Source organism: Elephas maximus, chromosome 12 (genome assembly GCF_024166365.1).
Source record: "Elephas maximus indicus isolate mEleMax1 chromosome 12, mEleMax1 primary haplotype, whole genome shotgun sequence".
Lineage (NCBI taxonomy): Eukaryota > Metazoa > Chordata > Mammalia > Proboscidea > Elephantidae > Elephas > Elephas maximus.
This window is the reverse complement of record NC_064830.1, coordinates 76373896-76401261: the sequence shown is the minus strand read 5'-3', so window position 1 is coordinate 76401261 and position 27366 is coordinate 76373896. Positions and strand designations below refer to the sequence as shown.

Sequence of the window (27366 nt, the reverse complement as noted above, 5' to 3'; positions counted from 1 at the left end):
TGCCCCTTGGGTATTGCAGCCCTGCTCCCTCGGCCTTTTTCATTGGCCCCAACCCCAAGCCCCTGGCACACCTTAATGGCAGCTCAATACTCTGGAACTGAGTTGGTGAAGATCCAACTCTTTGAAACCTAGGAGGCTATGGCTCTATGCTTTGAGATCCAGAAGGTCTTGGCCCCACTTTTGAAACCAAGAAAACCCTGCTTCCTGTGCTCCTTTCAACAGTTCTGTTGATCTTCGAGCTGCTCCAGGATGGTCCTTTTCTTTTCTTGGAGGATGACAGATGTAAGGCCTTTGGCCTGTTTCCTGCCTGTAGAATTCCAAGAAGCAGACAATGTTCTTTCCTTTCATCCTGTCCCTGACGTCTTCAGTCTAAGCTGATGGGTTTTCTGCTGTGGTAGTTGGTTGGATCCATCAGTTGCAGGCTTAATATCTTTTAACAAAAAATAGTGTGGCTGTGTCTTTGGTGAAAATTCTAGGATATATGTCCTTAGTTTGTACAACAGAACTTTCTAAGCCTTTAAGTTCTGTTTTCATTTTGCATAGTTCATTTTCAAGTCCATCTTTTTCCTCTTGCATCTTATAATAAAGAGCAAGGAGAAACCATGCAGCTGCTTTAAGATCTTGCTTAGAAATCTCATCAACTAGATAGCCAAGTTCATCACTTATAAGTTCTACCTTCCACCAAACGTTTAGATATAATTCAGACAAGTTCTTTGCCACTGCATAAAAATCATTGCCCTTCCTCCATTGTCCAATCACATGTTTATCATTTTCTTTTAAAGCCTCACCAGAAGCACGTTTAAACACCCACATTTCTAGCCACATTCTTTTGCCGGCACCATATGTATTCTCTAAAACAATAGAAACCTTCTCTGTAGCTCTCCCCACTTCCTTCTGAACATTCACTGAAATTGCCTTTGACATCTATAATTTTAACAACAGCTTCTTCAAGGCAATCTAAGCTTGTACTATTAGGCACCGTAAAACTCTTACAGCCTCTACCCATTACCCAACTCCTAAACCATTTCCACATTTTAGGTATACCACCACCAGGCGCTCCTTGGAAACCCTATGGGGAAGTTCTACTCTGTCCTATAGTGTCGCTGTGAGTCAGAATAGACGGTAATGGGTTTTTTGGTTTGATAAGAGCAGTACCCCACTCCTGGTACCAAACTCTGTCTTAATTATCAATTGGCTGCTGCAACAGAAATACCACAACTGGGTGGCTTTAACAAAGAGAAATTTATTTTCTCACAGTTTAGGAGGCTAGAAGCCTGAATTCAGGGTGCCAGCTCTCAGGGAAAGCTTTCTTTCTCTGTTGGCTCTGTAGGAAGGTCCTTGTCTCTTTGAGCTTCTGCCCCCAGGTGATCTTCATGTAGCTTGTCATCTCTCTTCCCCCATCTCTGCTTTTTCGCTTGCTTCTTTAATCTTTTATGTCTCAAAAGAGATTGACTCGAGATACACCCAGCACTAATCCTGCTCATTAACATAACAAACACAGATGGGATTATGACCACAGGCATAGAGGTTAAGATTTACAACATGCATTTTGGGGGGACATTATCCAATTTATAACAGTCCCTTATCAATGGGCTTTTAGGTTGTTTCTAGTCTTTTGCCATTAAAAGTAATGCTATAGTAAGACAGCCTGCTTGGCAGAAATGTGACTCTAGGATAGGTTTTAAGAAAGCTAAGATGTTGTATAAGAATCCCATAGGAAGGTATGATTATCCATTGTTTTATAGATGAGGAAGCAGAGACTGGGGATTGGGGTTGGCAACTTGTACAAGTGGTGCGGGTAGTGAGGGGCTAAGGGGAGTTTCCCCCCAGGCCTGTGTGTTCTTTCCCCCTTCTCCCTGTTCCTGGTTTCTGCTGGAGGCTGTGGGATCAGCCCCCTGCTCACGGCTCCACTGCTGACCATATAAAGTGTCAGGGGGAAAATTTGAGCCGCTTCCTAATACGGTCACAACAGGGAAATCCTGGGCCTGCACTGGGCCCCTGCTGGGACCTGCTGGTGGTGCAGGCCGTTGAGATGCCAGCTGGGATGTGGAAGGCCAGGGATGTGGAAACCTCTGAACTTAACCAGCTGGAGAGGGGCTCATGGGGGACTGGGAGGCAGAAATGGGGCCAATTATAATTGGCCTGAGTCAGAGTGAGGTTGTACAAGAGAGATGGAACTGCCAGATATGTGGTAAAGCACAGCTGCCCTGGGGGAGGTGAGCCGCCGCCTGCCCAGTCCTTTCTCTCAGACTTTGTACCCCAGCTTGCTCAGGAAAGGCTGCTTAAACTGAACCAAGATGCAGATCAGCTTGGAAGCATAAATTGCTTGCTGTGTGCCTAACACCAGGAGAGGTGTCCTAAGCAAGCAGAAGGAAATAAAAAAGACTTCTCCCTCAGAAGATGGTTATGGGGCTTGGGGGTGGGGGATGCATTTCTCCCTTCTTTTATTCATTCGTTCATTCAACAAATACTTACGGGTATTTATGGGTGACCAGCACTGTGCTGGAGATAGGACGGTAGGCGACAAGGTCATAGAGCTCACAGTGCACAAGGTGACATTTAGGCTGAGTCCTGAAAGAGGAGATAGAAACGGCTCTGGGAAGATTGGGGGAAGTGTGTTCTAGGTAGACAGAACAGCAAATGTGAAGGCGGCAAGGTTTTCATCATCATGAAACAAATGGAGCAGGGCAATTGTCACTAATGTTTATTGAGCACCTGCTATGTACCAGGCACAGTGCTAAGTACTTTATGAGTATTACCTCACCACAAACCTATGAATGAGTTGCTGTTATGTTCCTCTCTCCCCATTTTAGAGATGAGGATAACTGAGGCTCAGAGAGGTTAAGGGACTCTCTTAGGGTCACAGAGATAGGAAGTAGTAGAGTGAGGGTTCAAACCATAGTTACTGGTATCCAATTCTTAACTGCTGCCCTTCTGGGTAAGGGCTTGAGGGTGGTAGTGGTGGTTTAGGCTGTAAATGACACCCACACTCTAAAATGGGCCTCGTGGTTGGCAGTGGGCATGCCCTGGAGGAGCTGGATTTTAGATGATACCCGAAGAAGAGGTAGGGCTTGCTTTACCTCAATCAAATGATCATCTGTGGGAGGCCCTGTGCTAGGGTCCAGGATACAGATGAATGGGATCCAGCCCTTGCCCTGGAAGAATTCTGTGGCTTGCTCAGCTGAGCACCTACTGTGTGTAAGCACAGTGCAAATCACTTGGGCCACAGAAATGAAGGCAGCTCTGCCCCTGCTCAGGGAAATGCTACAATTAATTTACCCCTCAGGCATTCATTTAGCAAGCAATTAGTTAGCACCAACTGTGTGGCAAGGTCTGCGCTGGGACCGAAGAGGGTGTTTGCAGGATATATGGGAGGGGCTAGATGATCCAGAAGGAGCCCTGGTGGCACAGTGGTTAAGTGCTTGGCTGCTAACCAAAAGGTCAGCAGTTTGGACCCACCAGCTGCTCTGAGGGAGAAAGATGTGGCAGTCTGCTTCCACAAAGATTTCAGCCTTGGACCTATGTCACAAAATGATTTGTGTATAAATTACTGAATGAGAAACTAATTTGCTCTGAAAAAATAAATTGCTTATACTGAAAATAAATAAATAAATGAAGATTTCAGCCTTGGAATGGAAACCCTATGGAGCAGTTCTGCTCTGTCCTAAAGGGCTGCTGAGTTGGAATTGACTCGATGGCATGGGTGTGATTTTGGAGGTGATTCAACGGGATGGGGATGGGGTCAACCAGGCAGAGAATGAGCCCCATCAGGGCTGGATGCGGGTCCTGGTCCCCGCTTACCGCTGCCATCGCTTTTCTTTTCCTGTGAGCTCCTGCAATACCAAACTGCTTGCAGTTCACCCACACACCCCCACGTCCTGTTTTCTTGTTTGTCTGCCTTTGCCCTGCTTCCTGGCATGCCCTTCCTACCTCCTGAGCAGGTTAACACTAGGTGCAGGGAGCAAGCCCAGAAGTTTCCCTGACTACCCAGCGTGGGTTAGGACCTGCTCTTCCTTGCTCCCATAATCTCTGGGCTCCGTCCTTCCACTTATGATGTTCTTTCACGCCTTTGTCTCCCCTGCTGACCTGTGAGCTCCTGCAGGTCAGGGCTATCACCAATTTACTTATCTCTAGCATCTGGTACAAGAGCTGGTGTACAATAAAACCAAAACCAACCCATTGCCATGGAGTCGATTCCAACTTATAGCGACCCTATAGGACAGAGTAGAACTGCCCTATAGGGTTTCCTGGTGGATTCGAACTGCTGACCTTTTGGTTAGCAGCTGTAGCTCTTAACCACTAGGCCATTAGGATTTCCTGATAGACAATAAAACCCAAAACCCGGTGCTGTCAAGTCGATTCCGACTCATAGCGATGCTATAGGACAGGGTAGAACTGCCCTGTAGAGCTTCCAAGGAGTGCCTGGTGGATTTGAACTGCTGACCCTTTGGTTAGCAGCTGTAGCACTTAACTACTACGCCACCAGGGCTTCCATGATAGACAGTAGGTGCTCAATAAATGGTAGGTGGAAGCTTAGACTGGCCTTATACTGACCTCATTCTTGCCCTTTTTAGGGTAATGGAGAGAACCTGGGAGATTATTCCCTTCTCCCACACCAACCCTGTACCTTTTGGGGAATACCATTCTCATCTCTATCCTGTCTATCACACACAGTTGTCTCTCAGCAAATTGAGCCCTGGAAGGACCCTCCACTCTCTAATTAGCTCCAGCCCTTGACTGAAAGACTCTTGGGGGCAGAGACCTTGTCTTTTAATATCTCCTACTGTAGCTCCGGAATTTTGCATGATGTCTAGCACATACATATTGGATGAATGAATGATCAGTTGTTTCTGCAGGATGGGCATAGATAGGGTGGACAGCCTAATGGACACCCGTATGCCTAGGAGTGGGCCGAGGTAGGCTTGGCACTGCCAGGGTCCTAGTTGGTGACTTTGAATAAGTCACTTAACTTCTCTGGTGTTTAGTTTGCCCTGCGTGTAACCCAGAGGTAAGATATCTGTTTATCCTTCCTTGGTCATTTTTTGGGAATTTGGAGAAGAGGCGTGGTTAGTGACCATTAGATCCTCAGGCAGTACTGATGTTATTGTTTGGGGGGAAAGCAGCTCCTGTGGACAGGTCAAAGCCTGTCTCCTGAGCTTTGACCTTGACCATTGGGAAACCTGATGTATCGTAAGGAATGACACCAACAATGATAATGCCTCACATGTGCATAGCATGGTGGGGTTTACAGAGTGCCTTCATGCCCTTTTTCCTGCTCTGATCATTTTCAGATGCTCCTGTCCACCCCGTAAGGCAAGACAGCTGTATTTACCCCATTTTTACAGATGAGATAGCATGAGCTCTGGGGTAAACAGTTGAGATTTCTAGTTCTGAATTTCCCATCAGGTGTGTGACCTGGTGACTTAACCTCACCAAGCCTCAGTTCCCTCACCTGTCAAATGGGCAGAGGGGAAACATGGTACCACTGTCACAGGGTAGTTATGAGGATTCAATAAGAAAATGCCTGTGAAGTGTCCAGCTCGGTGCCCAGCACATAGTAAGCACTTGATAAATGGTAGTGGTTACTTAAGCCCGTGAGGCTCAGGGAGGTGAAGTGACTTGCCCAGGGCCTCACAACTGGTAGGAGTGGAGCTGGGATTTGAACTCGGGACTGTTTAAAACCATATCATTGTAAAATATAACATCAGTGGTATAGAAATCCAGTCTTACCCTTTGCTCCCAGAATATTGGTATAAGCAAGGGATCCCTGCCATGACTCTTTGAGCCTCAGTTTACCCACCTGTACATGGAAACTTTGAGTCCATCTGTCTGATGGTACTGTTGTAAGTATTAAACATGATGATCCACAAAGTGGTGCTCAGTAAACACAGGCCTTGGCAGGTCGGCCCAGCAGGCTGGGTGTTAGAGCCCTCTCTGCTACGGTCTGGAAGTAAGCCAGGTTCTCTGTTTGGCAGACATACTCCGGCCTCTTCTGCGTGGTGGTCAACCCCTACAAGCACCTGCCCATCTACTCGGAAAAGATCGTCGAAATGTACAAGGGCAAGAAGAGGCACGAGATGCCCCCCCATATCTATGCCATCGCCGACACGGCCTACCGGAGCATGCTGCAAGGTGAGCCGGGGCCACAGGGAGGACAGAGCCCACCCAGGGGAGCCCACTGAGCCACAGAGTCCTTGGGGTTGCCTCCAGGGGAGCCGGCTGCTCTGCCCAGGCCCCTCCTGTCCTGCCTCCTGCAGTTCTCACAGGAATGTGGTGTTTGGCAGGCGACACAGGGTGACAGGAGAACCGTGACTGAAAAAGGGAAAAAGCAAGCTGGAATATCTGTGTCTCCGGCTTTATGGCCTGGGAGGGTGAGGGAGAACAGATAGCTTGGGCAAATACGGGCATGGGCCTGCTGCCGCTCTGGTGTTTTCAGTCTCTCTGGCTGCCCGAGGGCCCTGTCCAGCTGCCTGGAAAATGGTATAATGCTCCTCATCTCAGAAGGAAAGAGGGTGGTTATCAGCCCCGAACCTGAGCCAGCCAGATCTGGGTCTGCATCCCACTCATGGGACTGTGGACAAATGCCTTTTCCTCTTGAGCCTCAGTTTCCTCATCTGTAAAAGGGAGTGATTGTATCCATCTTGAGGCTTGTTGTGAAGATTGCTTATAGAGGCTTTTCCAAACTTAAGATCTTTGCATGTTACCTTTGTATTTATATGTTGTCTATATTAGTAGTGGAAACCCTGGTGGCCTAGTGGTTAAGTGCTACAGCTGCTAACCAAAGGGTTGGCAGTTCGAATCTGCCAGGCGCTCCTTGGAAACTCTACGGGACAGTTCTACTCTGTCCTGTAGGGTCACTATGAGTCAGAATTGACTCAACGGCACTGGGTTTGTTGGTTTATATTAGTAGTAATAATAAATTTTTTGTATCGAGGTAGAACATAATACAGTGGAGTAGATAAAGCACACTAATTTAAAATGTCCAACTTAAAATGGATTTTTACATATGTCTACACTATGGTGAGGCAGTCCCTGGTTGGCACAAATGGTGAAGCACTTAACCACTAATCCAAAGGCTCATGGTTCCAACCCACCCAGAGGTGCCTCAGAAGAAAGGCCTGGCAATCTGCTTCTGAACGGCCACAGCCTTGGAAACCCTATGGAGTAGTTCTACTCTGCACACACGGGGTCGCCGTGAGCGAGAATCGACTCAATAGCAACTGGTTTGGTTTTGGGTTTTGGCAGCAGTGTAATCATCACCCAGGTGAAAATGTGAAATAGTTCCAGATAATTCCTCTATGCGTCTTTCTGATTTATACCTCCTCACTATCCCCCAGAAGCAACTGCTATTCTGACTTCTAGCCCCATCAGTTAGGTTTGCTTACTCTTGAACTTCACATACGTAACATTCTTATTTTACTTAACATTTTTCTTGAAATAAGCTTCCCTCCAGCACACACACATACACCCAGACACAGCCTACTTCAGACTGAGCAAACCCCAGCAGTACACTATTTTAGTTAAGCATGTAAATCCTGGGACAAGGCTGCCTGTGTTCAAATCCCTGCTCACTAGCTGTGTGCCCTTGGATAAGCTACCTAACCTCTCTGTGCCTCTGTTCCCTCATTGGTAGAAAGAGGATTGTAATAACAGCGGCCTACCTCACAGGGCTGACGTGAGGATTAAATGAAGTATATATATATTTTTTTTCAAATTAGGAATATTTGGTTTTTTTTTTTGACGCGAGGATTAAATGAAGTATATAGCATAAACAGTGCTTGAAACAAGGCCTGATACTTGGTGAAACGTAGTAATGTAAGCTATTATCGTCATTATCGTGCATGAAATAAGAAGTTGGACATACCAGTTATATGTCTTTTCTAATGCACATTGAAAAGAATACATAGCTATTAAAATAAAAATTATTAGTTTGGGTGACACATAAAATCGCCTCACATACCATATTTGGGGTATGTGGAATGAGGATATTTGTAGCACTTCATATAGCAGCTAGAATGTGGCAAAAGCTTGAACAGAGAAGTTGTTGTTTCTCAGCTTCCATTTGGCTTGTCCTTCTGAGTCTGGACACACATGCCCTTCAACACAAACACACACAAACATACACACTTTCTCTTGCTCTTAGTCTTTACAGCAATCCTGTGAGGTGGGGCTGAGATTACTGCCTCCGATTTACAACAGAGGAAGCGGAATCTCCAAAAGTGACTTGAAGCCCAGGCCACAACCAAGTGGGTTTATCCCAGAAAAGCAAGACTGGTTCAATAGTTGAAAATCAGCCAATGTAACAGTGTGAAGAAGAAAAACCACATGATCATATCAATGGATTAAAAAAAAAAAAAGCGTTTGACAAAATTCAACACCCTTTCAAGATAAAAACTCTCAGAAAGCTAGGAAGAAAAGAGAACTTCCTCAACCTGATAAAAGGCATCTACAAAAAAGCTACATCTAACATACTTAATAGTAAAAGTCTGAGTGCTTTCCCCCTAAGATTGGTAACAAGGTAAGGAAGTACACTCTCACCACCCCTATTCAGCATCGGACTGGAAGTCCTAGCCAATGTAATAAGGCAAGAAAAAGAAGCCCTGGCAGTTTTTAAATTGTGAGCTTTTCCAGTTCAACCACCTTGGTCCTTTCTGCAAATCTCTTGGCCTCAGCAGAGTTGGGCGCTTTGCTTTATCATTCATCAAGTGTTTTTAGGTGCAGGATAAAAAGGGTGATATCATCCCAGTGTTACTGATCTTTGGAGAAAGGCAGAGGTTTGTTTTTCTTAGAAATGGATCTGGTCTTGAGATGCAGGAGTTCTCCATGTTTCTCCACTTGGGAAAGGGCAACAAAAGGACTTTGGCAATTCTGAAGCCACACACAGTTGGTAGGTGTGAGTAGCCCAGAGTTTGTAAACCATCAGCTGGTGGGCCAGATCCAGCCCTCAGACAAGTTTGCCAAATTGGCCCACAGGGAGTTTTAAGGATATTTGAATTGGCTGCCAATTTTTAAAAACTGGGACAGTTTACATCAACATCCAGATTTCTAGGTTCTTTAGAAAATATTAGCACATGTGACAGATGACACTGGCCCTGCGCTCCCATTTAGAGATTTCCAGTTCCCTGGTAGCACAGTGGTTAAGAGTTTGGCTGCTAACCAAAAGGTCAGCAGTTTGAATCCATCAGCTGCTCCTTGGAAACCATATGAGACAGCTCTGCTCTGTCCTATAGAGCCACTATGACCCGGATTCAACGGCAGTGGGTTTTGGAAACCCCGGTGGTGTAGTGGTTAAGTGCTACAGATGCTAACCAAAGGGTTGGCAGTTTGAATCCTCCAGGCGCTCCTTGAAAACTCTCTGGGGCAGTTCTACTCTGTCATATAGGGTCGCTATGAGTCAGAATTGACTCAACGGTGCTGGGTTTTTTTGGTGAGTTCCCTCAAGTCCTTGCCTGGTCTGATGTGCTAGTTTGTGTTAACTACCTGATCCCTGTGTTTGGCTTTGGAACCCTGGAATAGCCATCTCTGAGAGTGTTCTGAGTTGGGGATTGAGAAGGGGCCTCGTTCTGGAAGTTTCTGAGGGCAGGGATCCAGGTGTGCCCTTCTACTCCCCCAAGGTAGACGGGCTCAGGAAGAAGTGCCCCAGGTTACTGACAGAGTTAGCCAAATCTCACAGGTATGACTGGAACCGGACCACTCTAGAAGCGGGGCCCCCATTATCTCTAATGACCAGCAGGTGGAGCCCGGGGGAAGCTATGCAAGGAAAAAAAAAAAAAAAGGAGAGGCATGGAAATACAGTCTCAGAGATTCCTACCTCCCAGGTAGTAGTAAAGTTAATGACTGCTGGAGTTAGGTATAGATTTTTGTTAAAAAACAAACAAGAAAGCCTTTTGTGGTCTTTCTTGATGGAAGAGTATAAAGCTGTAAAACAGTGATTCATGCATTTCTTTGGGAAGCTGAGCATCACAAAGTTACAGTATTCGTATCATTTGACATAAAGTAGCTTAAAAATAAGAGTTTATTACCTCATGTTACAGAAAGTCTGGAGGTTGACAATTTCAGGGTTGGTTAATTCAGCAGCTCAGAAGTGGTTTCTTTGGAATTTTCTTGGTTTCCTTCTCATGATCACAAGGTGGCAGCCATAGCTCCAGACATCACATTCTTATGTGATAACATCCAAAACATGAAGGAAGTGGAGGTGGGGGGTTAGGTTCTTCGCATGTGTTTCTTTTTATCAGGGAGGAAAATCTTTTTCAGAAGCTCTTCAGCGGGCTTCCCCCTATGTCTCATTGGCTGAAACTTGATTACATGCCAACACCCAGCAATCACTGGTAGAGGGGACTGGGATGTTCATGACTGGTTTGGACCATTCCTGGTTCTTTCCAGAAGCTGAGGCAGAAGCCCAATAAGTACATTTTAACCTGAATGCCAGAATGAAATAAAGTCTGTTAGCAGAGAAGCAAGGGTAAGTAGTAAGCACTGCTAAAGTACTCTTACAATATCTATTTGTAACCTTAAAAAAATTTGTGTTGTATGATCATTCTAGCAAAATTAAAACATGTATTTAAGCAAAGAAGAACATAACCAGCACCTATAATTTTGTCACCCAGAGGTCATTACCGTTACATTTGGTATGCACCCTTCTACACAAACACGCTGAGCTGAACGCCATGGAATGCAGGAGGTTCTTACTATCTGAGGATAATTGGTTCCAGAAAAAAAGCCATTTAAAACAGGGGCTAAAGTTTCACTGTTTAAAAAAAAACAAAAAACCCACCGCTGTTGACTCGATCCTGATTGATAGTGACCCTATAGATAGTAGATCGCTGTACATTGGGTTCATTGCCATTGAGTTGATTCTAATTCTTAGTGACCCTACAGGACAGAGTAGAACTGCCCCATAGGGTTTCCATAGAGCAGCTGGTAGATTCAAACTGCCGGTCTTTTGGTTAACAGCCAAGCTCTTAACCAGTGTGCCACCAGGGCTCCACTGTAGATACTAAGGAGAAAGAAAGATTTTGACTGGGTTTGAAACTAGAATTTCAAATCATTAAAATAGGTGTATTTTATCTTCTGTCTAATGGGAATTTGGTTATAATTGCAGCTAGATACTAATTCTTAAATTGAATATAAAATGAATTCAGGGTCACTTTTTTTTTTTTTACAAAATCACGTTAGAACATACTACCACATACTTCACGTCATGCTTGACTTTTGCAGCCTGGGCTAAAGAGGATCCTTCTTGCAGACGTATTTGAGGGATCACCTGTTTTCCTAAGGGCTTCTTTTACCTCCTTGGTACTTAGAGTAGTCTCTCAAAGCCCCCATTGTATCATTGTTCGTGACAATTTCCTGATTTTCAGTGGTTATTTGATCTGACTGCTTTCTTCGTGGCCTTGCCAACCGAGATCACTGACTTTGTGAAACGTTTCATCTTTAGGCAAATCAGTGATTTTGTAGACCTGTCAGTTTATGCTGTGCCCATGTCTTGATGGTAGGTGTTTATACCCACTAATTGGTGAGATTAAGCTGTTAAGTGAGTGGGCAGAAGTGGTGCAGACCAGACAAGGACATTTTAGTGTGACGGGGCAGGGGGTTCCTCTGGATGGCAAAAATGGTTTGCCCTTGACTACTAACCAAAAGATTGGCAGGTTGAACCCACCCAGCAGTACCGCAAACTCAAGAAAACCCTAGGGAGCAGTTCTACTCTGTAACACATGGGGTCACTAGGAGTCACAGTCAACAGCAGTGGGCTTGGATTTTGGCTTGACTTCTTGAGTAGTTGATTCATTGAAGAATATTTTGTGTTTTGATGACTTTAGCCCTAGACAACCTCCTAACTATGGGGTAATATACTTAAAGACAAGGGCCGTTTGTGTTTACATTTCATTCCTTCTAGGCTGTATGTTTTTTTGTTTTTTTTTTTTTAGGCTGTATGTTTAGTCAGCTCTCTAAAATTACAGAAGTGCTCAGTTGGCATGTTCTAAGCCCCAAGAGAAAATGATGGCAATGATGAACACATACATCTGTTAAAAAAAACGAGCTAGCTGTGACAGGGAACCCCTGAGGGAGAAGGAGAGCAGTGGGATGCAGATCCCAAATTCTTGTAAAAAGACCAGACTGTTTTTTTTTTAATGGTCAGACTGGGACTAGAATGACCCCAGAGGCCATGGTCCCCAGACCTTCTGTTAGCCCAAGACAGGAACCATTCCCAGGGCCAACTTTTCAGACAGGGATTGGACTGGAATATGGGATGGAAAATGATACCGGTGAATAATGGGCTTCTCCTAAAAAAAAAAAAAAAAATTTTTTTTTTTTTTAGGTTCAAGTAGACATATAAGACTGTGTTGGCATCTCCTGTCTGGAGGGGAGATGAGAGGGCAGAGGGGGTCAGAAGCTGCCCAAATGGACTCCAGGAGAGGGAGTGGAGGGAAGGAGTGTGCTGTCTCATTAGGGGGAGAGCAATTAGGAGTTTTTACTAGCAAGGTGTATGTAAATTTTTATATGAGAGACTGACCTGATTTGTAAACTTTCGCTGAAAGCACAATAAAAATTAATTAAAAAAAAACAAATGAGGTGTTCATCCACTTTACATGTTAATGAACAGCAGTACTTGCTCGTTTGTTTATTTTTCATGATGCATTTTAAATTTATTTTTATAGATACCCATGAAACATTAATTAAAATCGAATGAAACAATACACAAAATATAGGACCTTAAAGATTGTAGTAAATATTGTATTTTCTATTCATAAATTCAGGATGGAGTAAATTTAACTGCATACTAAAGTTCATTTCTATATTTTGCCTATATTTCTACTTAATAGAAAAAATACCTAATCAGTTTCAAATAAATTTGGTAATTACTGGTAATTTTTGTCAGTCATTTTGAGTTTAACCAATGTCAAATTCAGGTTTTGTTTTTTAATTTATTTTTTTGTTGTTCTTGTTGAGAATATATACACCAGAACATACACCAATTCAACAGTTTCTACATGTACAATTCAGTGACATTGATTACATTCTTTGAGTTGTACGAACATTCTCACCCTCCTTTTTTGAGTTGTTCCTTCCCCTTTAACATAAACTGACTGCCCCCTCAGGCTCTCATCTAATCTTTTGAGTTGCTGTTGTCATTTTGATCCCATATAGATAGACCTTAAAAGAGCACAATTCTCAAGGTAAACGTTCTTTACTAGTTAAGCTAAACAATTGTTTGGTTTTAAGAAGACTTCAGGGGATACTTTTGGTTTAAGGCATAAGGTTTAAAGATTATCTCAGGGCAATAGTTTCAGGGATTCATACAGCCTTCATGGCACCAGCAAGTCTGGTGTCTGTGAGAATTTGAAATTTTTTCTCCATCTTCCCCCTTTTGATCAGGATTCTTCTAACTACTTGCTCATTTATTTTGACATTACTTGGAGTGTCCTGGCAAACCAGTAACAGTAGACTCCAATGATTAAAAAAATCATGGAGAAAAATGTAAGCTTGGGAAGAATTCTGTTTATCCACTTAATTTTTTTTTCTCTGTAAAGTGGGAACTTGGTTTTGGTGAAGGAAGGCATAGGTCCAGTTTGTGACTCTGTTGCTGAATGCTGCTGCCTTCTTTAAGTCAAGCAGCTGAGACCCACACTGAGCTTACCTTGCCGTCTAGTTGGAGAGTCATAGGTATCAGTTGTGGCTTCCTCCTCATCTCCTTTGTGAAACAAGATGGAGTGTGAAGAGGTGGGATGGGGCTGGGATGGATGACACGCATACACTGAATATAAAATGAAACATTTAAATTCTGTCACGTGCACTATGGAGCCCCTGGGTTATTCAAATGGTTAACATGCTTGATGGCTAACCAAAAGATTGATGGTTCAAATCCACCCAGATGCACCTCAGAAGAAAAGCCTGGCAATCTACTTCTGAAAAATCAGCCATTGAAAACCCTGTGGAGCACAGTTCTACTCTGACACAGATGGGGTCACCATGAGTCAAAATCAAATGGCTTAGGGGTAACCACTACTAACTTTTAAAAATCATTTTTCAATATTTATTTCCATATCTCTAAATAACTTGGTTATATTGCTGATATCTTGATGTTTTTTCAGTTTTAGGCATTACCTATTAGCTTTTCACCACGAAAGATGAGGATTTAACTTGTCCATCCTCTTGCTTTGCCCCTGCTGACTCTTCTCTACCCCCCTTTCCATCTCATAGACTCCCAGTACAGTTTTATGTTAATTTTGGTGAAGTCAATACTTAGAGTTTTATTGTGACTATGTATATTTATTCAGATTTTACATCGTTGTGACTATGCAGATGCTATTCACAGCTGAGCTCCCTACTGTCTTATGATTGCTTTTCTTTTCCTGTACAACGTAAGATTTTCCCTGGACTTAGAAAGTCCCTTTCCCCTCCCCCGCCCCAACTTGGTTTTCTATGTGTTTAATGACTAATTCTACTCCCAATTCTCCTTGTAACTGTGTTAATCTCTTAATATGTACAGACATATATTGGGGATCCGATTGATTTCCTCCCCTTCAAAGTGATCTCTACTGGAACTTTCTGATTCACTCTGACGTAGCCTGGCTGCCCTCTATGACTGGTAACTGTCATCTGGGAAACATTTCTTCATGATCCTGGGAATTCTCTTCAGTGTTCTCATGGTGAAACCCTTGTTTTCTGGTTTCCATGCCTTCTTCTTCCTTGGTTTACTCTTGTTTTGGTGGAGCACCTCCTACAGTAGCTTCTCAAAAAAGGATGCATGTGAGGCAAATGGAGATCCTGCATGTTTGAAGGACTTGACGCTCCTCTAACACTTAAGGGACGTTAACTGGGCTCAAAATTCTAGACAAGAAATAATTTTCTTTCAGAACTTTGAAGGCATTGCTTCATTGCCTTCTAGCTTCAGTATTGTTTTTGAGAAGATAAAAGTCAGTCTGATTCTTGATCCTTTGTATGTGACTAGTTTTTTTTTTCCTCTCTGGAAGCTATCAGGCCCTTCTTTACCCCCACTATTCACTGCGACTTGGCCTGGGTTTCTTTCCATCCATTGATCCACTGTGCTGGGGACTTTGTGGGGCCTCTTAATATCACATGCAAGTAAATTTTTACAGAAGATCATTCAAAAACATCTACAGTAGTACATCAACGGCGAACTGCCAGAAATTCAAGCTGAATTCAGAAGAGGACATGTAACAAGAAATATCTTTGCTGAGGTCAGATGGATCTTGGCTGAAGCCAGAGAATACCAGAAAGATGTTTACTTCTGTTTTATTGACTAATCAAAGGCATTCAACTGTGTGAATCATAACAAATTATGGATAACTTTGAGAAGAATGGCAATTCCAGAGCGCTTGATTGTGCTCATATGGAATCTGTACAGAGACCAAAAGGAAGTCATTTGAACAGAACAAGAGTATACTGCATGGTTTAAAATCAGGAAAGGCATGTGTCAGGGTTACATCCTTTCATCATACTCATTCAGTTTGTATGCTGAGCAGATAATCCGAGAAGCTGGACTATACGAAGAAGAATGGGGCATCAGGATTGGAAGAAGACTCATTACAACCTGTGCGATATGCAGATGACACAACTTTGCTTACTGAAAGTGAAGAAGACTTGAAGCACTTATTGATAAAGATCAAAGACTATAGCCTTCAATATGGATTATATCTCAACATAAACAAAATAAAAATCCTCACAACTAGACCAATAAGTAACGCCATTATAAATGGGGAAAAGGTTGAAGTTGTCAAGGATTTCATTTTTCTTGGGTCCACAGTCAACACCCATGGAAGCAAAAGTCAAGAAATAAAAGGATGAATTGCATTGGGCAAACCTGCCGCAAGAGACCTCTTTAAAGTGTTAAAAAGTGTAGATATCACTTTGAGGGCTAAGGTGAACCTGACCCAAGCCGTGATATATTCAATTGCCTCATATGCATGTGAAAGCTGGATAACAAATAAGCAAGACCAAAGAAGAATTGACAACTTTGAACTATGACCTTGGCGAAGAATGTTGAATATAGCATGGACTGCCAGAAGAATGAACAAGTCTGTCTTGGAAGAAGTATAGCCAGAGTGCTCCTTGGAAGTGAGGATGTTGAGACTTCATCTCACGTACTTTGGACATGTTATCAGAAGGGACTAGTCCCTGGAGAAGGACATCATGCTTGATAAGGTAAAGGGTCAGAAAAAAAAGAGAAATGAAATGAATTGACACATTGGCTGTAACAATGGGCTCAAGCATAACAAAGATTGTGAGGATGGCATAGGACTGGGCAGTGTTTTGTTTTGTTGTGCATAGGGTTGCTATGAGTCAGAACTGACTCGACTACACTTAACAGCAACAATTTAATCTCATGTCCTTAAATTCTGGGAAATTTTCGTGAGTTATTTTCTTGATAATTTCTTTTTACTTGTTGTCATGGATTGAATTATGTCCTCCCAAAAATGTGTATATCAACTTGCTTAGGCCATGATTCCCAGTATTGTATGGTTGTCCTCCATTTTGTGATTGTAATTATATATTGAGAGGATTAGGGTGGGATTGTAACACCACCCTCACTCAGGTCAACTCCCTGCTCCAAGGCAAATGGTGTTTCCCTAGGGTAATAAAAGAAAGGGAAGCAAGCAGACAGTTAGGGACCTCATACTATCAAGAAAGCACCAGGAGCAGAGCGCGTCCTTTGGGCCTGGGGTCCCTGTGCCTGAGAAGCTCCTCACCAGGGGAAGATTGAGGACGAGGACCTTCCTCCAGAGGTTGAGCAAGCCTTCCCCTGGAGCCGAAGTCCTGAATTTGAACTTGTGACCTACTAGACTGTGAGAAAATAAATTTCTCTTTGTTAAAGCCATCCACTTGTGGTATTTCTGTTATAGCAGCACTGGATGATGAAGAGGCTTGTGTTCTGTGTTCTGTCTCTCTAAAACTACTGTAATTTCCATAATGGAATTCTTGGACTGGTCCTATAATTTTCATCTACTTATCTTTTTCTTCTACTTTCTGGGTAATTACCTCAACTTTATCTTCCATTCCTTCCTAAGTTCTGATAATCATTTGTTTTATTTCCAAGAACTGTATTTGGTTTTTTGAGTGTTCCTGTAAGCATTCTTTTTTTTATGAATGCAATATCCTATTTCTTGGAGGACGCTTCTCCCTGCTGCATAATCTTGGTTTCCTCCAGGTTGTGTTTTTCCTGTTTATTTGTTTTGACTTCTGTTTGCCGTATTAGTAGCTGGGTATTCTTGGTTGTCCATTCATTTGGGATGCTTTAGTGCACAGGGCTCCAAAAAGTTGGTAGAAGCTCTGTGCTTGTGGGAGAGGCTTGCTGATGATCTGCTTGAGTATAGAATGATGGACCTGGGCTGTTACACTGGGACACTCTTGATCTATCTTCTAGTATTTTTTTCTTGGGATGATTAGATTCTTCAGAGAAGACTCATGTAGTCTTCTGCATGGAGGGTAAAGGCCTACCTGGTTCCCATAATGTTGAGGGTCTGGTAGAGGAGAGGCTGAGGGTAAAGGCCTACCTGGTTCCCATAATGTTGAGGGTCTGGTAGAGGAGAGGCTGAGGGTCTTCAAAATCCAGGATGAGATTTGTATGTTACCCTCCTCCTTTCACTATGGTTCCTGGTATCCTCCAGGCCAGAGACCCTCTATTTAACCCTCTCCAGAGAATAAATCTGCCACCTTCATGGGGTGGAAGAGGGATAGTCAGCTGACACCAGAGAGTGTAGATGATATCTGGAGGGTCTAACAGCTTTTCAGACTTTCAGCCAGTCCCCATGTTTTTAGTATCTCCCTCACCCCCTCTTCAAAGGTATCTGCTGCTGTGAATTCCGGTGTTGGGGGAGGGGAGGAATTCTGTGGTATAAACGGGTTGTTCCTCAACTTTCTCCGCTGCCTGCATAGACTTCTCCTTTCTGGGGACTGTCACTACTCCTGCTACTTTCCAACTCCCAGTGTGTTGTTGCTGCTCTCTCTTTGGTTCCTTTTGCTTATGGGTTCATGTCTTTTTGAAGAATCCCTGTCACTTCAGTAGGGCGTGGGGAGAGCTAAGTTCATGTGGTTGGTCCACCGTCCCTAGAAGGAAACTGTCATAGCTTCTTTTGCCAATAAGTAATAATGGCAGCCGATTTTTACTGTGTGCTTCCTGTATGCCCTGGGCCTTACAGGAATATTCTCAATTAATCCTCATCACAAACCTATGAGGTCAGCAGAACCAGGTTAAACAAAACCAAGACCATTGTCGTCAGTTCTATTCTGACTCATGGCGACCCCATGTGTTACAGAGTAGAACTGCTCCATAGGATTTTCTTGGCTGTTTTTTTTTTTTAATCTTTATGGACACAGATTACCAGGCCTTTCTCCCGAGGTGCCCCGGGTGGGTTCAAACTGGGTGGGTTAGTAGTCAATTGCAAACCGTTTGTACACCAAGGGATTAGGCACCAGGTTAGGACCTTTAAGACAGATTACCTATTGCCATCGAGTCAATTCTGACTCATAGCAACCCTACAGGACAGAGTAGAACTGCCCCATAGGGCTTCCAAGGAGTGGCTGTGGATTCGAACTGCCGACCTTTTGGTTAGCAGCTATAGCTCTTAACCACTACGCCACCAGGGTTTCCTAAACCAGATTAGGACCTTTAAAATTAAGTGCTGAAACTATTATGATGCCCGCATATATAACCCAAAAATAAAAATGATGCTAAATTATAAAGTGAGTGTAAGAAAGCCAGCAAAGTGTTTATTTTCCCCATGGTTACCTCGATGGTTTTTATAAAACAGCAAGTATCAAATTCTGCCCAAATTTTTGTTTTTCTTTCCCTCTCTTTCTTTGTGTATATGTATGACCACATACACCCTAAGCATATACAGTAAAACCTATGAAAGCCAGAAACTGTGTAAGGCGGAAACCTGTCACAAGAAGGACAACTTAAATTATCTTCCACTAAAACGAGCAATAGAAAAGTGGTAACATTGCACCCCGTCAAAGTTGGAAAACTTGCAAGACCTAGCGAGTTCCACTTCTTTCAGGTTTCACTGTACTTATACAGCTTGTTGGATAATCCAACACTGGGGGCAAGTGCAGTTATTAGCCCCATTTTTATAGCTGGGTAAACCAAGGCTGAGCAAGGTGAAGAATTTACAGAAGGCAACATAAGTCACAGTTCTGGATTTGCACTTGGCTTATCTGACTCTCAAGCCTTAGCCATGCCCAGCTGGTCAGTGGAGCTGAGCTGCTGCCAGAGCCCCCTCCCCCACTGTCCTTTGGAAGGTACATCTCTTTACACCTGAGAGTGTTGAGGGCTCCCAGCTCAGGAAGCTGGAGTTGGGTCTGTTAACACGATGAGCAGATGAGCTGAGGACAGCACCACTAAGGCTTTCCTGACAGGAACCACTTGGAATCTCCCCCCTCCCCTCCATGGGTTGCTGGGGGCAGGGGAAGGGGTGTGAAAGGTAGATAAGATTTCATTCTGTCGTGCTGGAAGTGCTGAAAGGAACCGTGGGATTTGTCTACACCCCCTGTGCACTGACAGCAACTGTAAGTGCTTTGTCCTCACCTAATTAATGCCAAATGGCCACTCTTAGGGGATTAGAAAAGAAGCAGCCCACAGCCCTGACCAGCTCCAGGCTCTTGACTGAAGAGAAGTCTGGGAGCTGGAGTGTCCAAACTCTGTTCTCTGCTTTCCCACACTTAGCCCTATCGTGTGTCCAGGGGCTGGGCAGGCCCTGAGGATGGGTCCTGCTCACCCAACTCCCCAGAGGCTGCTCTGTAACTGGGCTGAGAGAGGAAAGCTCCAATGATCACAGAGCTCCTGGGCTGTGCTGGTCCCAGGCATGTGCTCTGTGAAGACCACATCCCTCGGCCCTGCCAGCACCCCACCTGACAGATCGAGGCCCCGAGGCTCTGGAACTAGTGATTGGGCCCCAGAGCGGGAACCAAACCTGGGCTCAAGTTTGACACCACCCTCTGCCACCTGCAGAGCCTTTTATCTTCCCTCCTAGGCAGCATGGTAGACATATAGTGCTGTTATCCCCACATAACAGACAGGGAAACTGAGGCCCCCAAAGGCAAAGGGGCTGCTTAGGCCTTATAATTAAAAAAAAAAATAGTTCCTGTTGAGTTGATCCTGACTCATGGTGGTGCCATGTATGCCAGAGTAGAACTGTGAGAGTTTTCAATGGCTTATTTATCAGATGTGAATCACCAGGCCTTTCTTCCAAGGCACCATGGGGTGGACCATGGGTGTTATTTGCATCAGCCAGAGACGTCAGGCCTTAGAATTAGAAAGTGGTTGAACTTGGCCTAATGTCCTGTCCTCCTGGTTCAGAACCTCTATCGTCTTAGAGCCATTTCACCAGATCGCTGTTTTAAATGATGTTGGCAGTGATAATAAAGATAATAATAATAGCAATTACTGAGCTCTTATATAGACTGTGGGTAATTTTAAGGGGTGGTGAAGAGCTCGGCTACTGACCAAAAGGTTGGCAGTTCAAATCTACCAGCCGCTCCTTGGAAACCCTATGGGGCAGTTCTACTCTGTTCTATAAAGTCACGGTGAGCTGGCATCCACTCAATGGCAGTAGGTTTTTTGGTATCCAATTTAATCGTTTTCACACCCTAAAAAGGCCTGTGTTATTATCTCTGTCTTCCTGGTGAGGAAACTGAGGCTCTGAGGGGAGATGTGACTTGACCAAGAGGTGGAGCCAGGAATTAATTGTTTTCTTCCAGAAGAAGTCCTAGTGGTGCAGTGGTTAAGCACTCAGCTGCTAACTGAAGGCTGGATCTGCAGGAGAAAGATGTGGCAGTCTGCTTCCGTAAAGATTGCAGCCTTGGAAACCCTATGGGATAGTTCTACTCTGTCCGTATAGAGTCACTATGAGTCAGAGTCGACTCAACTACAAGGCTTTTTTCCTCCAGAGACAGTGTTCCTTCCTACAAAGGTGTCTCTAGAGAGGGGCAGAGTGGTCACAGGATTCTCTGCCTCTTGCCGATTCTCGCTCAGGGCGGCTCTGTGTCTGACCAGGGCGGGGGTGAGGGCTGATGATGACTCCGTCCAAAGTTCATGTTCTTTCGGTTCTTTGGTGGGAAATGAAGAAGGGGAAGGGTCCTTCAATCTGATAAGCCTTTTATGGAGAATTGTTTTTCAAATAAATAAACAGGAAATAATTGAGTTGAAGAAGCAGAGACGTTTAAGGGAATGTATTCGGGAACCTCCAGCTGACACTTGGCAATGCGTGTCTGTACCCTGCCCCAGCTTCCTGTGTCTGAGGCCTCGCAGCCTGAGAGGGACCCTGCCTGTGCCGTTCCCTTATTCATTCAGCAGTGTTTATTAGGGCCTGCTTTGTGCCAGGCATTGCTCTAGGCAGCCTAGTTGGCGGGTGGGCAGATACAAGTTAAATCATCACACAAATAGATATAGAATGACAGACAAGTGGGTTCCTGGGTGATGCAAAGAGTTTGCACTCATCTGCTAACATAAAGGTTGACGGTTTGAACCCACCTGGTGGCACCTTGGAAGAAAGGCTTGGCAATCTGCTTCCATAAAGATTGGAGCAAAGATAACCTTATGGGAGCAGTTCTACTCTAACACGTGGGGTCACCATGAGTCAAATCGACTTGATGGCCGTAGGTTTTGGCTTTAAGTGCTACGGAGGGGAGCTTCCAGGGAACTGTGAAGGTGTATGCCGAGGGTTGGGCTGGTGGGCAGGGGGTCCTGTCCTAGGATAGGAGGGGAAGGGAAGTCTCCCTGGGAGGTGACATGAGGGCTTAACTGAAAACAAAAACAAAAACAAAAAACAGTTTCTGTATAGTTGATTCCAACTCAGGGAGAGTCATAAGTGTCAGAATAGAACTGTACTCCTCAGGGTTTTCAATGGCTGATTTTTTGGGAAGTAGATTGCCAGCCCTTACTTCCTAGATACCTCTGGATGGACTCAAACTTTTAATCTCTTTGTTAGCAGCCAAGCATGTTAACTGTACTACCTACGGACTCCAGGCTTAAATGGAAAACTTGCTAATAGGATACACCAGGCTGGTGGGGCCGGAGCAGGCAGGAGGTAGAGTGTGAGAGGTGTGGGCAGAGGCCCAAGAGGCCCCCAGGAGGACATTGGTCTTTGAGTACTCCATGTCCCCTCACCTGCCCAGTTCTGCTTTTAAAGATGCTAGAGCTTCATTTGGGTTTGGAAAATGCCTATTGGGGTCCAGCGCATACCTCAGCATCTCTCTTCCTACCCAGTTCTGGTGGGGGTAGGGGGAGAGGAAGGCTAGAAGAAGAGAAGGACCCTGAACCAGAGTAGGGGTTCAGAGCATGGACTCTGGTGCCAGGCTCTAATCCCAGCTGCCGGTGCCTGAACGTCTCTGTGCCTCAGTTTCTGCATTTCCCCCCTGAGGATAATCATTGTGCCTTCTCCAGACTGCTGTTGCGAGGGCTCATTTGCTTGGAAGCACTGGGTCAGGGCAAGTGGTCAGCCGACTTTAGCTGTCATCGATGGAGGGCCAGTTCCACTGTTTATGTGTTCACAGTCATCTTAGGTCTGGAGTCCTGTGGCGTCCACCTGCATATGTGGCCTTAAGTTGGGATGTGTGTCCTTCACGTTTCACTGGCTTGGGTGGGGAGGTATTGGGGACCCCACAGGGATGCAGCAGCTGTCTTGGCCTCCTCCTTCTTGCTGGTCCCACAGCACCCTGGCACGAGAAGGAAGGAAGAGAAGCAGCTGAGAACAGCCTTGCTTGGTTTTCTCCTTTTATGGTCAGCCTGCAGGCTCCCCAGCCATAAAGCGTCATTTGTGTTTGGGCTCAGGCCGAAATAGCTGGTCTGCTGGGAGCTGGGAGCCTCCTGAGAGTCCTCAGGCCTGCTGCGGGGGAGGGATCACTGGGGCCCTTATCGCCTCATAAAGCACTCTGGAGTCTTACACATCCAAGGCCAGAGCCCTAGCACCGGAGCGCAGGAGGGGAGAGGAACATGTTTCGGGATGGGGTATGAGATAATGGGAACCCCAGGGTGCCAGGGCTGTAGGCTCTGGAGCTCAGCTGGGGGAGGTGATGCTGGAGGTGCCCATCCACCCCTGGCTCCCAACTGTAGACTTCATGTCTTGGTCTCCGTTCTCCCCCACCTCCAACCTTGGTGTGTCCCAGCCCCTCTGCTTGGGATGCCTGGGGCTCCTCCACATTCTTCTTGACCCAGCTCAGTCGTGACCCTCAAGGAGCGTCAAAACCATGTTTTATGTCCCCTTACCACTTTGGACATACACCTCATAGCCTTGTCCACAACCTGCGATTGTGTCTTTGCCTGTCTGACTCCCACACTAGATGGTAAGCTTCTCAAAAGCAAGGACTAAGTAGGTCTTATGGGGGCAGTGGTGGTTCAGCGGTAGAATTCTCGCTTCCCATGACGCAGCCTTGACCTTCCAGAGCTCACCAGCTGGTGGAAGAAGCATTCAAAACAGCCTTCTAACTGTTGCAAGCATAATAGACCTGACTGAAGTTCAAGGAATGGGGTCTTGATTCAGAGATGGTGTTAAAATTAACATAATTTTTAAAAAAGTTTTCTTGTGGTAAAACTTGTATACCGTAAAATTTGCCTGTTTTAAGCGTACAATTCACTGATTATTAGTAAACTTTCAGGGCTGTGCAACCATCACTGCAATCTAATTTTAGATTTCGTCACCCCAAAAAGAACTTTCGTGTCCGTTTGCAGTCTCTCTCCAGTTCTATCCTCAGCCCCAGGCAACAGCTAATCTGCTTTCTGTCTCTATACCAAAAACCCTGTTGCTGTCAACTTCGACTCATAGTGACCCTATAGGACAGAGCAGAACAGCGCCGTAGGGTTTCCAAGGCTATAATCTTTACAGGGAGCCCTGGTGGTTCAGTGGTTAAGAGCTTGGCTGCTAACCAACATGTTAGCAGTTCAAATCCACCAGCCGCTCCTTGGAAACCCTATGGGGTAGTTCTGCTCTGTCCTGTAGGGTCACTATGAGTCAAAGTTGACTCGATGGCAACAGATTTGGTTTTGAGTTTAATCTTCATGGAAGTAGACTGCCACATCTTTCTCCCATGGAGCAGCTGGTGGGTTCAAATCGCCGACATTTTAGCAGCTGAGTGCTTAACCACTGTGCCATCAGGGCTCCTTCTGTCTCTGTGAGTTTGCCTGTTCTGGACATTTTATGTAAATGGAATCATGCACCTCGTGGTCGTTTGTATCTTTCACTCAGCATACATTTTCAAGGTTGATCCACGTTTTAGCGTTATCAGGCCTTCATTCCTTTGTATGGCTGAATACTACTCCGTTGTTTGGGTAGACCACATATATCTGTTGTTGGACACTTGGGTTGTTTCCATTCTGGAGCTGTTATGAATAATGTAGACCAGCACAATTTTACCAAGATGGAAAGGGAAAACAAGAAAAAATCTATGTGCCATATCATGAATATTGCTGTTTTTGGTTGCTGTTGAACCGATTCCAACTTGTAGCAACTCTATGTGTACTTTGACCTTTTTGAAGCAGATCCCCAAGCCTGTCTTCTGATGTGCTGCTGGCTGGACTCCAACCACCACCCAGGGACTCTGTGTCATGGGTAGATGACCCATTACCAATCCAAGCAATCTGTACCTTCTCCCCCTAAAATTGTTGAGAGATAGATAGGTCAAACAGTGATTACAGTGAGATTCAGTGCTATGATGGAGAGAACTTTGGGACTATGGGATGCAAGGCCACCACCACGCCATGTGGCACTTTTGTAGAATTAGAAAAAGATACTCTTTCTCAAGATACCTTACTTCTGTCTGCTGGGAAATTATTGTAACAAATAAACAAATCTGCAGTTATTGATGTGAATGGCTGCCCTTGGAGTTATGCAGTGTATAACCTTTGCAGCTGTCCATGGCAGCCCAGGAGGAGGCCACAGAGAAAGGCCCCCAAGGCAGCTCTAAGGAGGTGTGGGATCAGAGGAGGTATCATGGAGTAGGTGACTTCCAAGATGACATTTGAAGAATGGATTAGGCAGGAGAAAGAGTGGTGGAGGGTGCTGTGGGCAGAAGAAAAAGCATGTACAAAGCTTAGAAAGGTGGGAAATGGCTTAGCACATTCAGCGAACTCTGCTCCAGCTCAGGAAGGAATTGATAAGAAGCCCCATGAATTCAGAGTTTCCCTGGACTCCACACGGTCAGCAAACAGTACCCACACCAAGACTTTCTCCTCCTCATAGCTAGTGCTCTAAGAGCTTCCCACGCTTGGAGATGGTGCATTTCCGATGGGAATGTCCCAGGCCACAGGCCTCCCAGCAGCCCCCAGTGTAGAGCCTCCGGAACTGTAAGGAAAGAGCCCAGACAGGCATCTGACCCTATAAGTCTCTCAAGCTCCAGGCTTAGGCTTTGGGGGGCTGCTGGGAAGTCTGCCTCTCTCCCCCGTGGCAAATGGGTCCAGATAGCTTAGATACTTGTCCATCCCTCAGTCTCAGAATTTTCCCTTAAAACAGAGGAGGCTGTTTGGGCCAGCCCCAGGAGGTGCTCTTTCTGCCTGGGTTCTAATCACAGGATGCCTGGTTCCTCCATTTCCTCCCCTTGCCCCACCCTGGACCCATTCCCCAGCCCCACCCCCAGATTCATCAATTTCCCATTTTGTTTTATTCTCAAGTGGAGTTCTCCCTGGGATGGAAGTTGAAGGCACAGACTCCATATTCCCTCAATTCTAGAACAAGGAGCTGGTTGTGTTGCCCATTCAGGGCGCTACCTCTACCGTCTTCCCATACACAAGAGGGTGATGCTGACGCCTGTCTCTCTCCAGAGTGTACTGGGAAGATTTGAAGTTTTATTGTTTCTTCCTGGTTTTACCCTGGAAGGAGGTGCCACCAAAACATGAGTGTGAGCTACATGAGGAACACAAAACAATGCTGTGGGGAAAAGCAAGGTCGTGGCATCAGGCAGACCCTGAGTTTGAGTCCCAGCCCCACCACCTACCAGCTGCATGACCTTGGGCAAGTCACTGCACTTCAGAGCTCGCTCCACTTTCCTCGTCTGTAAAATGGGGGCAATTCCAGTGCCCACAGGATTGCCTGGTTCTTCCATTTCAGCCTCCTTCTGTTCCACCCAGGATCCACTTCAACCAACTTCCCAGAGCACCTCCTGGGGCTGGCCCAAACAGCTTGCACTGTTTTAAGGGATGCTTCTGAGACTGATTCTGGGACTGCCATGAGAACTGAACGGATCTCGTCAGCACAGAAGGAGCTCAGCACAGGCTGGGGCATGTGGGCACTCAGGAAATTGGAGCTACTAGCAGGATTGCAGGCGGGGCTGTGTCTTATGTCTTTTATCAAGAGCAGAGCTTCCAGATTAAGACAGGCTAGGAAGAAAGGCCTGGCAATCTACTTCCAAAAATCAGCCAGTGGAACACTGTGAATCATAACAGTCTGATGCATCACCGATCATGGGGGTGACACAGGGCAGTCTTTAGTTCTGTTGTGCATGGGGTTACCATGAGTCAGGGGCCGATTCAATGGCATCTAACAACATATATATGTATATATATATATACATATATATGTTGTTGTTAGTTGCTGTTGAGTCGAATCTGACTCTTGGTGACCATACATGTGCAGAGTAGAACTGCTCCACGGGGTTTTCAAGGCCGTGACCTTTCAGAAGCAAATCCCCAGGCCTATCTTCTGAGGTGCCTCTGGGTGAGTTTGAACTGCCAACCTTGAACCTACCATCCTTTCAGCTAGTAGTCAAGTGCTTAACTGTTTGCGTCACCCAGGGTCATACATGTACATATATCTTGCTTTTTGAAACACAAAAAGTATAATACCATGCTACTTTGCCCTTAAAAAAAAAAAAAAAGTGTCCTAGAGATTGTTCGGCATCACTTGATAAAGATCCGCCTAGTTTTTTGTAATGGCTATGTGAAATGCCATTATGGCTATATGAAATGCCATTATATGGAGCCATTAAATAGTTTAGTTCTAGTCTTTTGCTATTACAAACACTGTTACAGTGAACCACTTGTGTGTCTCTCTGTCTTTGGCACATGTGCAGATGTTTCTGGTGTGTTCTTGAGGGGTTTGTGGGACAATGTGAGAGCCCCACCAGAAGGCAGGGGTTGCTAGGGCCTGACAGGAAGGAGTGAGCTGGGCTGGGAAGCCGGGGCTGTGAGGAAAGGGAAGCTTCTGGCACCAGAGAAGGAAGGCCCCTCTTCCTGCCCCGGACAATCCTGGGGCCTTCTGCCTGCAGGGCATCCCCTTGGCCCTCAGTTTGGAGGGTGGACTTGCTTGAGTTGGAGCCTTTCTATACTCCTTGAATATGGCTCCTGCAGGCAGCTGTGGCCCATACTACTGCCTCAAGGTAGAAATGAAGAGAGTGAGAAAGAGAAATTAAATATCC

General features: G+C 45.2%; 1 protein-coding gene across 2 annotated transcripts in view; it reads left to right on the top strand.

Annotated features, from left to right (window-relative positions):
- Positions 1 to 27366, top strand: part of MYH11 (myosin heavy chain 11) — a 153774-nt gene that overhangs the window by 35892 nt on the left and 90516 nt on the right. For both annotated transcript variants that reach the window (XM_049902729.1, XM_049902730.1), the window contains exon 3: positions 5976 to 6132. In XM_049902729.1, coding sequence (XP_049758686.1) covers positions 5976 to 6132 — 157 coding nt within the window. The remainder of the gene's footprint in view (positions 1 to 5975; positions 6133 to 27366) is intronic.